General features: G+C 43.4%; 1 protein-coding gene across 1 annotated transcript in view; it reads right to left on the bottom strand.

The window, feature by feature from the left end:
* Nucleotides 1–14526, bottom strand: part of dnah2 (dynein, axonemal, heavy chain 2) — a 180086-nt gene that overhangs the window by 75336 nt on the left and 90224 nt on the right. The window contains exons 40-49 of the mRNA XM_048620015.1: nt 12240–12412; nt 10683–10820; nt 9455–9613; nt 8688–8840; nt 6459–6550; nt 5410–5608; nt 3391–3615; nt 2969–3073; nt 1494–1682; nt 490–575 (exon numbers count right to left, since the gene is read on the bottom strand). Coding sequence (XP_048475972.1) covers nt 490–575; nt 1494–1682; nt 2969–3073; nt 3391–3615; nt 5410–5608; nt 6459–6550; nt 8688–8840; nt 9455–9613; nt 10683–10820; nt 12240–12412 — 1519 coding nt within the window. The remainder of the gene's footprint in view (nt 1–489; nt 576–1493; nt 1683–2968; nt 3074–3390; nt 3616–5409; nt 5609–6458; nt 6551–8687; nt 8841–9454; nt 9614–10682; nt 10821–12239; nt 12413–14526) is intronic.

The raw sequence follows: 14526 nt of genomic DNA, 5'->3' as shown, positions 1-14526 counted from the left end.
TGAAGAAGGGTCTAGGCCCGAAACGTCAGCCTTCCTGCTCCTCTGATGCTGCTTGGCCTGCTGTGTCCATCCAGCTCTACACTTTGTTATCTCCGATTAATTTAGGATATCTGGTTGGCATGAACGAGTCTGTTTCCATGCTGTACAGCTCTATGACTCTATGAACATAAGTGGTATGATATAAAACTGAGCTGTACAATCCATGATTAGCTGTACCTAATTCAAGCCTGCCAGCTCATGGAGAATGACTAAAAGCAACCTGGGCCTCAGCATACATTGATAAACAGAGAGAGGCAATGTTGGGCTGCACACAATCGAGAGAACAGAATGTGATGCTGATCTCTTGGTCCAATAAAGCTTGGGCAGTATATTTGTATGTGAAGAACTGGCACTCAGATGAAGATAGGGCATGGGTTTCAGCGTCAATGAAACCAAACCCCAGCAGGGAGTTGAGAGAAAAATTTGAGACAAACGTAAGAAAGGAGGTACCTGAAACATTCATGGACCCACAGGCGTGAGATACTTGTTTTTGAGTCGTGGTAATCCTTGTGGATGCGAAGCATCCCTTGGAAAATCTATAAAATAATCAAAACAGTGGCAAAATTAGGTGTGATTCTTTAATACATAATTGTGAAGTGATATGCTTTCTGAAGATGAATTAAAGAAGGTGATATAAATTAAATGTTTAAAGTTAATAGGGTTGCAGCAGGGACATAAATATTTGTATATAAATACTTGATGGTTGATAAGGCTGACTGAAAGGAATTATGTGGACCCTTGGCTTTGATATTAGAGACAGCATACAAAAGCAAGGGTATTAAACACTTACAATTCATAGTTCAGTCACCAGCTGGGGTATTCCATGCATTTCAAAGCACTTAGAGATAATATCAAGGCCTTGGAGAGGGTGCAGAGGACATTTACTAGATTATAATCAAGGATGAGGGATGTGGAAAGGCTGGAAGAAACTGGCGTTGTTCTCCCTGGAGCAGAGAAAGTAAAGGGGAACTTTAGGAACTGCTTTCAGTAGTTGAGAGACAGAGGTACAATAACTGGCAAAATTACCGAGGATGAGGTTCAGAGATGTTTTTCATTAAACATAGAAAGCTGTTGTGATCTGAATGTGCTGCCTCAAAGGTTCAAACGGTTTCATTAATAACTTTCTTAAAAGAATTGGGCAGCTGACTTGAGAGGGGGAAAATAGCCAGAAAATGGGATTTGACGATTAATTTCCACAGAGGAGAGAAGAGAAAGGAGGCAACGATTGAGAGATAAATAAATTCACAAGTAGGGAATAGGATACATGGGAAACAGTGAAAAGTAAAATCAGCAAGAGGGAACAGGAGAAACATGAGAGATTAAAACAGACATAATAAGAGGTAGATGACAGAAAAGAAGATGAAGACCAGGAATGAGAGAACAGGAGAGAGAATGAGAGATTAACACAGAGAGTCTGACAGGGAGAACGAGAGATGAACGAAAAGAGGCAGTACCTTGGAAATATCCCTGAGATTGAAGAGATAGTGGATCTTTGTTGGTGTTGGCAGGAATTTCTGAACAACTGCATTGTAAAGTTCAATGGTGCCATCTGTAATCACGTTACCAATTGGCTTCATTTGCTCCTCGAAATCCTGCAATTTCTGGTTTAACAGTGTACTGAAAATACGTTTGATCTGGGATGTCTACAAAGACAGAAAATGGTCTGACATCAATCTACCTAAGGTCATTAAGACACAGTGAAAGTTAACAAGCAAATCAGGTGCATTTATAAATCAATACGGATTAGTACAGATTGTTAAATAGGGAATCATTAGGAATATGGGTGTCCTAATTGATATGACTGTTGATATCAAAGTTGCTTTAATAAAATGAAAAGTTCTTTCTTAGTACTTTTATTTGATATTTTTTGAAGAAACTGTCAATGTAGCAGATGAGGGTCTCCCAGTGGAATGGGCTATATAGATTTCCAAAGAGCTTTTGATCCAGTCTATACTCAAGCGTTGAGTGTTTTGTTGGCAATTTGCTGCACTGGACTGGAAGACAGCCAGGATCTTAAGGGCAGAACTGGAAGGGTCTAGGCCCGAAACGTCAGCCTTTCTGCTCCTATGATGCTGCTTGGCCTGCTGTGTTCATCCAGCCCTGCACCTTGTTGTCTAGCATGACAAGAACGTTTGCCGTTGGGACTTGTTTACATTTTCATCAATGATCTAAATATGGATGCTGGGGATACACGCCTTCAGTTTGCAGATTCTGAACAGGAGTCACATCGGACTTGAAACTCTGTTTCTTTCTCCACAGATGCTGCAAGGCCTGCTGAGTTTCTGCAGCACCTTGTGTTTTCTATTGCAGATGAAACCATAATATGTGAGACAGTCAGGATGGTTGAATATTCCAAGGAATTCCAGATTCGCTGGTGGACTGTGTATGTAACTGGCAAATGACAAGTAACTTGTATACATGGTGCCTCTTGCCATGTGGGCAATCTTCAGAGAGAAGTATTTCAGTCGATGGAGAAAGACACAGATCTTGACATTCCAGCACATCAAGCCCTAGAGTTTCATGAGTAATGTTATGAAGAGATTGCTGAAGTGGGTAAGGATGCTACTTTATTCCTGCTTCAGTTGGAATACGTGCTCAATTGTGATCTTCTTACAGGATGGGTGACAGGTTTCAGAAAGAGTGCAAACAAGATCTGTGAGCTTCAATCACAGATTGTAGCAACCTAGTTACGTGGACAGGTGCAACTCCAGCTGGGATACTACAAAGAAATGTAAAAATGGGGTGATCCAATTAACATTTATAATGTCTATGAAGGGAAGTGTACATATTAAAATTCACAAACTGGATGAAGCAGAGGGTTATTACCTGTCCTTATTTTTTGAATATTTGCCTGCACAGGGTCTTTGTGCTGATTGCAATCATAGTGGCTCCCCACCATCCCCCTCAACACAAACAAACAATCACCTACCGCAGGAAAGGTCATGTTGATCAAATTAAAACGGCTCTGAAGGCGAGCTGATATGACTGTTCTTCCTCCGCCAGGGGGACCCATGGCTCCCATTAGAAACATGTCCTGAAGAACAAACATTTGCTGGTTGTAAAATGCTGTGTAAAATGCACAGGAAGGTCTGATGTTTCTGTATTGTTTCACTTTGGAACAACTTTCTGAAGAACTGCATAAAGTGCACCCCATCAGGATACTGACGATTGGTTAAATGCCACTAAGCACACCTCCAGGCTGTGCTGTTGGAGCACCACACTGTCGGAGGGTCAGCGCTGAGGGAGCGCCACGCCATTGGAGGGTCAGTTATGAGGGAGCACCGCATTGTCTGAGGATCAGAAATGCCATCTTTCAGATTGTTCAGAATTTAAAACCTAAGCTGCTAATACCTTTATGTGTTTCACAGTCTGTTTGGCTCGATCGTACCAAAAGCCATAGTCTATCCACAGGCGGAGAAGCTCCAACGGTGGCTGGGAGCCAAATGTATCTTTGGCTGGCATGTTCAGGTCATCCATGAAGGTGATGAGTTTTTTGCCACCAACTGGAACATATATTCCTTTTGTTCTCTTCTCCACACGGCTCTCAATAACATCCTGGACATTTTTAGATGTGGTCTGTGAATGAGGAAAGTCAGAAACTGGTGGAGTATTTCATATGGAGCTAAAGATTTTGATTATCAGTGTTGAGCTCGTGAGGAACATGACCAAGAGACTGCAACACCCTCCCTATTTTAATCAGCACTCCTACTGCTCACAACACCACAGGCAGAAAACATCCAAATGAGTCCACTGAGCTTGCCTCATTCCACGATGACAGGAGCATTGTAATCAGAGAAATGCTACCCTGCACCTCTCTCTTTCCCAACACAACCTTGTCTTAGACATCTACTAGGAAGGACAAATCCCAGAGGAAAAACACCCCAGCACAGCAATGCAAAAATAATCCTTGTCACAGGAGCTGAATGCAGCTCCTTTCTGAAAAAGCTAAAGAATGCATTGCAACATTAAACTGGAAACTGTGGTACAATGCTTTCTTCAGGCTTGCTGCCACTATCCTTGTGAACTTCCTAAATGAGTAACAGCAACTACGTCAGATGGCAAACTCAGGGAAGCTTTTTACTCTGGGCTGATACCCAGCTGAAACTAGATGGTACCAGCTCATTTTCCTAGAACCCTTACCACTAATGAGAAGAGGAAAATTTATCTCCGACCGACAAGCTTTGATCTCAGGTGTTGTATGTGAAATACTCTGAAATGTAAAGTTTTGGGTATACAGTTCCTTAAAATGACAAGCATTACTAGAATCATGCAATCCTTGACAGAAATCACACACCACCAGTTATAGTCCAACAGGTTTATTTGAAATCACAAGCTTTCAGAGCGCTGCTCCTTCATCAGGTGAAGTAGAAGTAAGCACAGAGGCACAGAATTTACAGGCAGAGAGATCATTGCAAAATAATTCCAGGTAATTGAATGTCAAAAGATAATACAAATGGTGTGAGTGGAAATGTGAATAGAAACTGAAGGGATGACCTATGATCTGGTTAATTGAAGCAGTGAGATAATTACAAAAATGAAAAATAAGATGGTGCTGGAGACAAAGTCAAAATAAAGTTGACACTTTACTCACACCACTTGACACTCTTTATTACCTGCAAAGACTTGTTATTCAGCTTGTCAACACTCCACGCACACCATTTGTACTATCTTTTTACACTCTTAATTACCTGGAATTATCTTCCAATGATCTCTCTGCCTAAAAATTCTGTGCCTGTGCACTTCCATCCACTTCACCTGATGAAGGAGCAGCATTCCGAAAGTTTCTGATTTCAGATAAACCTGTTGGATTATAACATGGTGTCATGTGATTTCTCACTTTGTCCATCCCAGTCTAACACCAGCACCACCACACCATACTGCACAATCATTAAACAGTACAGCACAGAAAGAGGCCATTTGGGTCATCAAATTTGATTGATGTCTATCAAATACTGATCTGGGTAATCCCAATAACTAAGAACCTAACCAAATTGGGAAATCAATGTAAAAACTGGAAGAACAAAAACAGAAGTTGCTGGAAAAGCTCAGCAGGTCAGGTAGCATCTGTGAAGAAAAAAATCAGAGTTAACATTTCAGGTCCAGTGATGCTTCCTCAGAACTTTTTAAAAAGTGAAAGAGCTGCAGATGCTGGAAATCAGAAACAAAAACAAAAATTGCTGTTTTGGTTGGGAAATCAATGTGATGGGCCTTCCCAACCCAAAGGGCATGTATCCATTGGTTCATCCACAATTTGTCTGCAAGCAGGCAAGGATTGACTTAACAAGACTGCACAAACCACACTGCAGGCAACATATTCTCCATGTGCTTATAAAGGAAGCTTCTTTCTTATTAGCATTCAGGCTTTTGTACCTGAGCAGACATGTTCACAGTCAGTATCGACCACGTTATGGGGTCCAGGGTCTGGAGTGCATTCTGACCAACGGAGGTCTTCCCAGTCCCGACTGGGCCCACAAGCAGCACAGGATACTGGTTGGACACCAGGTTGCTGACCAGAAAGTTGTACCGTACTGTATCCACTGTGGGCACGATGATTTTATAAAAGGGCATGCTGCAACAGAAATACAAAACATCACACAGCAACACTGATATTCAGCATCACTTTCCATTCAAATTTATTGGGGCACAAATCATTGCATAGTTCTACAACACCTGGAGAGAAAGCCTCACGCTGGAGACCAGAGTTCCAAATCCAGGCTGACCTTCTCAGCACTGAGTATGTGCAGCACTATTGAAGGGGATCACCTGTTAAACCAAGGACCTTTCTGACCCTCAAATGGATATAAATGAGTTCACTAACACCATTCCAAAGAAGAACAGGGGTATCCCGAGGCGAATATTCACCACTGCCTCACAGCACCAGGTTCAATTCCAGCCTCGGGCATCTGTCTGTGTGGAGTTTGCGCATTCTCACCATGTCTGCGTGGGTTTCCTCCAAGTGCTCCGGTTTCCTCCCACAGTCCAAAGACATGTTAGTTAGGTGGATTGGCCATGTTAAATTACCCATAGTGTCTAGGATGGGAAATGCAGGGATAGGGTAGGGGGGGTGGGTCTGAGTGGGGTACTCTTCAGAGGGTCGGTGTGGACTCGATGGGCCTGCTTCCACACTGTAGGGATTCTATGAATATCACTAAAATGCATGATCTAGACATTGTTACAGCACTATCATGAGGATCTTACAGTTTGCATTTCTCAACCAGACCAAAGAAGATCACTGCTGTTGTCTGTGGGTTCTTGCTGTGTGCAAAATAGCTGTGGCAATGATTTCAATAGCAAGATTGTGATTGCACTTCACAGTAATTATATAGGGACAAAACCATTCATAATGCATGCTTGATCCTCGACCTGCTTGTTGAAAAACCACTGAAGTATTGAGTGAACAGGCTGCAATGATTGCTTACTTGTTCGGATACCGCCATGACTTTGTCAGCTTTTCCTCAAAGGAGGTCCACACTTTGGTTTTTGGGTCTACGTAATATTCATAGACGGTTTCCTGGACAAGAAAAGCAGATTTGTCAGGAAATAATTCAGAGAGCAACCACTTATCTACATGACAGGGTCATGGGAGGACACAATTCAATGCTGGTCTGCCTTTGAGCTGACAGTTTGAAATATCTCACACTACAAGCCTGCCTCTAATTCATCCCGATTGCTTCAGCTGCCAGCTGCATTGTTCTCACTCATAGAGTCATAGAGGTCTGCAGCCCTTCAGCCCATCAAGTCTATGCCAGTCAAAAACAACCACCTCACTATTCTAATCCCATTTGCCAGCTCTTGGCCCATAGTGATGCATGCTTTAGTATTGTAACTGCATATCCAAACACTTCTTCAATGTGATGAGGGTTTCTGCCTCTACCACCCTCACAGGCAGTGAGTTCTAGACATTCATCTCTCTAATTTTCCTCACATCTCCTCTAAATGTCCTGCCTCTTACTTTAAATCTATACTCCTTGGTCATTGATCTCTCCATCAAGGGGAATTGTTTATTTTGATCTCTGCCCTTCATAATTTTATATTTCTCAATCACGAACACCCCTCCCCACACCCCCATCTTCCTCTTCTCCAAGGAAATCAACATCATTCTGTCCGATCTTTCTTCATAACTGAGACTATCCAGCCAAGGCAACATCCTGGTAGACCTCCTCTGCAGCCCGTCCAGCGAAATCACACCACTCTTATAATGTGGATTCTAGAACTGTACGTATACTCTAGTTTTGGCCTAACCAACTTTTTATACAGTTCTAGCATAACCTTCCAGCTCTTAAACTCTATGCCTTGGCTAATAAGGATAAATATCCCATATGCCCTTTTAATCATTTTATTTTTCTGTCCTACTACCATAAGGGACCAATGCACATGCACACAAAGGTCCAGCAAGTTCTCAGTGCTTCCCAGGGTCTTACTTATCATCATGTATTCCCTGGCCTTGATTGTTCTGCCCAAATGCATCACCTCACATTTATCTGGATTGAATTCCATTTGCTATGGACCAGCCCGTTCAAATCCTCCTGTAATCTAAAGCCATCCTCTCTCAAAGTCGGTCCCTCCTTTGCACTGGGGTTAAGGCAGCTGAACCTGAACTGTTCAACTCATGACTTTGAATCCCCAAAGTAAAAAAGAAAGGACTCATCAACACTTCAAATTTAAAGCTGACCTTTTTTATTATCGTTTTGTCACTCCGCAGGGTTTTTGGCAAGGGATGGGGTTTACTCTGTAGATGATTATCCCCTCATCATTTAATGGCCACATTTTACACATTGCAGAAAGCCAAGTTTGACTCAGTCCTGTCCTACACTTTGCAGGTGCCACTGTACAAACAGCAGAGATGCACCCAGGCCCTAAACAAGTCACATGAGCTTTCTTCAGCATAGTAGATAAAGATTCTGTCACAGGACAAGGCCGCAAAGACCATGACAGTAGATTCCTGATCTTAGCAGAGTTATATAGCTCACCTTAGCTGGAGCAAGAATGCATGGAATAGTAAGCTATCGCTCAGGAAGCAAGTTTGATTACCTGGAGAAATGGGAATGCATTTTCAAATATTGAGTGGTTACGGGCTGGAATGGACTCCCTGAGAGTGGGGTGGAGATAGGTTCATTAGAGCATTCAACAGACAATTAGATTATTATCTGAAAAGGAAGGAGAAAAATTTGCAAGGCTACCGGGAGAGGGCAGGTGAGTGGCTCCTTTAGAGGTCCAGCACAGATGTGACAGGTCAAATGGCTTTCTTCTGTGCTGTAACTATTGTGTGGTTGTGAATAGTCACCTAAATTGGTAAAATCGACATGGTGGCTCTTTGTGTGTCAGTGCCTGTTCCCAAAAAGAAACCTTTTCCAGAATCAGAGACTCTTACATCTGCATTCTACCATCGCTTCTGTGGCAGCTGTCTGAAAGACCCAGATAGTCTCACTTGCTTGCTGTTTCCCGATAATCCTGCAAATTCCAGCTTCTCCAGTATAAATGTATTACCCTGTACTCTCCAATTCAATTCCACTGCTGCTCAAACCCGCATCCATGCCTTTGCATGCTCTTGATACGAGTCTCCATCAGCTTCTCTCTCTGCAAACCTGCTGGCACAGAGGTATTTCAAACACTTTACATTTCACATTCCATCCCAGGAAATGTCTCACCTTGCTCGGGAAGCTGCCATCCATCTCTCTCAAGAAGTTGTCCATCTTTTTCCTTCCTTCCTCATCCACAGCTGCGCACACAGACCAGATCAGACTGAATACAAAGAACATCCCGATCATGTGCAGGTAGTTATCAGGATCACCTGGGTTTACCTGGAAGAAGCATCACATACAATGAGTGCATGTTCACTGCGGAATAAATTGCCAAAAGGAGTCTCTGACAGTGCGGCGCTCCCTCAGCGCTGACCCTCCGACAGTGCCCACTCCCTCAGCGCTGACCCTCCGACAGTGCCCACTCCCTCAGCGCTGACCCTCCGACAGTGCCCACTCCCTCAGCCCTGACCCTCCGACAGTGCCCACTCCCTCAGCCCTGACCCTCCGACAGTGCCCGCTCCCTCAGCACTGACCCTCCGACAGTGCGGCGCTCCCTCAGCACCGACTCTCCGACAGCGCACGCTCCTTCAACACTGACCCTCGACAGTGCGGCATTCCCTCAGCATCAACCCTCCCACAGTGCGGCGCTCTCTCAGTGCTGACCATCCTTTAGTACGGTTGCTGAAGGTGTTTGTTACCAAATTTCTAGAGTGGAGATCAAACAACAACCATCCACTTCAAAACCACAAGTACTACACAGTGACCCAAAGCTGACACTAGCTCACAGCAGCAACAATACACATCCCTCCAAATTGGAATGTGCCGCTTGTGCTTAAAGATACACACTCAACATATCTGGACTATTGTTGTGTACTAGTCAGCTACTGAATTACCCCATTCTCCACTGTAGCCAAGGTCTCATACAGGTTACACAGGGCAACCACTCCACTGTGCTCAGCAATTGGAATCAGCTCTTTGCAGTGCAATTTCTTGTATGCCAATGTCTTCTCAACACTTTTCTGAAACATTTCCTGCAGATGCTCTTGTTCATCCTGCAAATTGAGTGCAGAAATCTTGGTCAATCTTTGCAAAGTACAGAAAGAGGCTCACACAGAGTAGAGGACAAGGGTGTAAGAAACCAACAGGGGCTGTGCTACTTTCTCTAGTGTCTGGAAGGCAGGAGCACCCAGGTGGTGAACTGGTCTGTCAGTTTATTGATATATCAATAAATTGCTGCTTCTTCAGTGAAATGAGATCATTCCCTCATTCCCTCCAGTTCTAAAAACTGCTGTTTACATTCAGTGGAGTGTTTTCAATAATGCTTGCTTGCTTGACTTACAATGACTGCCATTGTTAGGTGGACATTAACCCACTCATAGGGTGTGAACGAGTACATAAATTTGCCCAACCAGAAACTATAGCCTTTGAAACATTTTCTCTGACATACGACAAGTTGTGGGTGAGGTGAGAATGATGTGACAGGCAGTCAACGTCACTGAGAGGAGCAGGTGAGGTGAGAGCTATGTTACAGGCAGTCAGTGTCACTGAGAGGAGGTAGCAAGGTGAGAACAATGCTACTGGCAGTCAGCTTCACTGAGAGGAGCGATGAGGTGAGGGGAGGATGAACAACGAAGGATTATAGAAAGAGAAAGAAATTAGACCATGCAAACAAACTTTACAGAGTTACATAAGAAATTGAAAAGCAGCACTTTAAGGGTAGGCATTAATTTCCAGTTTAGTACTGGTGCCACAAAGTAAGGAGCATAAGAATAGAAGATGTATCAGTTGGGAAGCATTTGGAGATAGTGACAATAACTCAAGTTAGGATAGTTATGAAACAGATGGGCAGGGAATAAAAGTTATAAACTGGGGGGCTAATTTTACAAAGATAAGATACGATGGGCCCGGGTAGACTGGGAACAGAGACTCGAAGATAAAACCGTGGCAGAAGATTTTCAAGAAGGAAACAACAAGGGTATGGGGCAAACATGTTCCCGTAAAGACAAAGGATACGACCAAGACCCTGGATGTCAAGGGACTTAAACATTAGAATACCAATAAAAAAGAGCAGCTTCTAACAGATAACAAGGGCTCTTCAGAAGCTTCTATTGTGAAGGGTACCTTTGCTCGTTTGTTCAGCCAGGACTGAACATAAGGTTGCCATCCCAGGTCTGAGTAGTCATTGTAAACCATTCCACAGCGAGACACGGTGGCAGGGGAAGCCACTGCCAGATTCTCCACCTCAAAGAGCAGCGAAACCTGGGAAGAAAAGCCAAAATCTGCTGTCAAACAACTCTGCTGGCTTATTATCATCATCTGCAGTGGGCCACCAGGTAAGGGCACTCCCTTCTGAGACACACAGGTCAGCAGTTCCCAGGTCAATGACTGGGTGCCTGCTGAAATACCTTGCTCTGCCCTCCTTTACTGGTGACACTGACCTTGCCGGCAATCCAATGCCCAGAACACTGTGCGTGAGTGTGATCAAGGGGATGGTCATGGTGAGGTGGGAAGACTTGAGACAGATCACAGCTATGGCCAGTGGTACCTTCACACTCAGTCAATGAAGATGAACAGGCAGCAAGCAATTGGGAAGTTATATAGGTTTTCATTGCAAGAAGATATATTTCAGAATATAGACGCCTTATGTTATATGCCGTTGCAGTTATATGTCAGATGCAGTTATACAGGGCCTTCTTGAGACAATGGCTGAAGTAATGCATCCAGTTTTGGTCTCCCCACTTAAGAAAGGAAATATTTGCCATAGAGGTAATGCAGCGGAGATTCACTAGACTGATACTGGAGTTGGTAGCACTGTCCTTTGAGGAGGTTGAATCAACTGGGCCTGGTTTCACTACAGTTTAGAAGGATGAGTGGGTGACCTGTTCGAAACGTATAAAATTCTAACAGGACTGGAGAGACTCAATACAGGGAACTGTTTTCTATGGCTGGGGAGTCTAGAACTCGGACACAGTCTCATGATACAGGGTGGACCATTTAGGACTGTGATAAGAAAAAGGTTCTTCACTCAAAGGGTGGTGAATTCTCTACCACAGAAGCCTGTGAAGGCCAAATCATTGAATATATCAGGAAAGAGAGAGATACATTTTCAGATTTTAAAGGCATCATGGGGTATGGGGAGAAAGTGGGAAGTGGCACTGAGGTAGAGCATCGGCTATGACCATATATTGAAAGGTGGAGCAGGCTTGATGGGCTGAATGTCCTACCTCTTGTTTAGTTTCTGTGTTTCTATGTATACGGAGACACACGCACATTTACACATATTCAGGTATAGGGACACACGAGGGCACACAGAAACAGTACACATGAGTGCAGTCACACAGAGACACATATGTATGCTTGCACAAACATGCATAACAGTTTGTGAATGCGAGTTGACAGATAGCAATCAGGTTGAAGTATCCTGACTGACATTTGCTTTCCTGAGAGTTTATCTGTTCAGCACCAGGACATTGAGCCAAATAGTCAGCTCGCTGTCTGTTTGTCCATCTAAATTAACCTCAACCAGGTAGACTGATTCTCATTGCTGGATTCAACAGGGTCACAGATTGGTGCTTAACATCACTGTACAAGTTTCCTATACCCTACACAGGAAACTCCAAATCTTGGCATTCTGTACTTGTGCCACATGACAAGCGTCAGAGGCATAGGGACACTTACCTGTTCTGGCATAGATATCCGCTCTCCGTTGATCAGTGTCAGCACCTTATTGTCATCCATGACGGAGTTCATGCTCTCAATCCAGAGTGTGTCCACAGGTCCATCAAACAGGATCCACTTCTCATCTGGTTTCTCATCTGCAAGCGCAGAAAAGGTTTCGTTCAAATTGGCAACTGGAGCACCAAGATATGTGACCACAAATAATTAATCTAAGGCACCCGAAATCTGTGGCATGGTGGCTCAGTGGTTAGCACTGCTGCCTCACAGCATCAGGGAACCCGAGTTCAACTCCACCCTTGGGCGACTGTCTGTGTTGAGTTAGCACATTCTCCCAGTGTCTGTACGGGTTTCCTCCGGGTGCTCCGGTTTCCTCCTACAGTCGAAAGATGTGCAGGTTAGGTGGATTGGCCATGCTAAATTGCCCATAGTGTTCAGGGATGTATAGGCTAGGTGGGTTAGACATGGGAATTGCAGGGTTACAGGGATGGGGTAGGTCTAAGCAGGCTGCTCTTCAGAAGGTCAGTGTACATTCAATGGGGCGAAATGGCCTGGTTCCACACTGTAAGGATTGTACGATTCTGAAGAAGGATGACTAGACTCGAAGCATTAACTCTTTCTGTCTCTATAGATACTGCCCAACCGGCTGAGTTTCTTCAGCAATTTCTGTTTTCATTTCAGATTTCTAGTTTCCACAGTTCCTTGTTTTATTTTAAGGCAACTATGACTTTAACTCTTATACTGGAACCTTTGATAGCTTATTCCTGGAGCTATCACAAACCTAAGTTTAAATGAACTCATCTTCAAGTCTTCTTTCAATCTGAGACTATCACTCTTTACTCTAGGGTAACATAGTTTACTATATTCTCCTCTTCTAAGAGACACTGCTTTAGAAATGCATCTCTGTGCAAGGAAACACAAAACAGTCTAAAACAAAACAAAATGGAAACAAAAATATATCTCTCTCTCTCTGTCTCTCTCTTAAACTTGAAAGAAACTCGGTCCAGATAATTCAAACAAACATTAAAGAACAATGCTTTATCTCGCTAAAAAAAATCCTAATGTAAACCATAGCTCATTAGATTGCCAAAGTGGATCTCACAAACTGTTTTAAAGGAAATCACCATGGCTACAGAAATCATTACAAGCTAATTATTAACTTCAGACACACAGAAAATCTATATATTACAAACTCAAAATCCAAAAGTCAAATTTAAAATAAATGATATTGAAAACATACATAAACCAGACAGGTTATATCACAAATGCACTACATGAGAGGGCAGTATAAGCACATGCAACAGGAACTTGCAAAGGGGCACATTTTTGCAGGCTATGAGGAAAAACTAAGTAGGGAGGGACGGGTCCACTTAAATTGCACCTTCAAAGAGCCAGCATGGGCACAATGAACCAATGGCCTCCTTCTACCTGTGCCCTATCATGAAACCATTCATACAGCATGTTTATGGCCACGATCAAATTGATCTGCTTAAAGAAGGTAGTTCTTGGCAATGGTGCTCAACAGGAGACTAATTAGACATGTGCAGACTGACAAACAATTATTTGAAGGTTAAATAATGGTTGTGTTGCAGATCCAGATAGACTAATTAAAGCTTCCGTGTGCTGGCAGCATGAATGCCTTCACATTATGCATGGAATGTTAAATTATCAAGATCTGAACCTCCACAGGCCAATATGAAAATGAATAATTCATTGGGTGTCCAGCCCATCCTGCTGGCCAAAAGTGAACAAACAGGTGAAGAGAAAAATTCAATCATGAAATCCTCTCAGCTCAATCTTCATTCGAGCTGTACTGATTCCCCCACTTTGTGTCTAGGAGGTGTAGATGCAAAGTTAAAATCATGGGCCAGCAGTGCAAAACAACACAAGGATGAATAATTAATTCTGTGAGATCACCCGGTCGTATGACTGAAAGAGCTATAAATTATTTCATGAGCAGCTTGACGTTTTTGTTCAGGTCTATCTGAAACATATATGTGATTGTGACCATTCGATACGTATCTTCACTCATTGAGTTAATGCATTGGAAAGAACCTAAAGTCTCCCCTCAGCACAGCATCCAAGTGTCCCTGAAGTCACTCGAGTCTCTGTCAGCCATGCTGCAGTGGGTAGTAAAACAAGCCTGAGAGAGTGGCTGAATATTCCAGTCCCACTCCAGAAACTCAACCTTAGAACTATACCACTCACAACGCAGTGCTCAGGGAGGTCCACCCTAAGTGAGAGTCAGTGCCGAGGGAGCGCCGCACTGTCGGAGGGTCAGTGCCGAGGG

This window comes from Rhincodon typus, chromosome 45 (genome assembly GCF_021869965.1).
Source record: "Rhincodon typus isolate 14 chromosome 45, sRhiTyp1.1, whole genome shotgun sequence".
NCBI lineage: Eukaryota > Metazoa > Chordata > Chondrichthyes > Orectolobiformes > Rhincodontidae > Rhincodon > Rhincodon typus.
The sequence above is the reverse complement of the archived record's forward strand: the minus strand, read 5'-3'. Positions and strand labels throughout refer to the sequence as shown.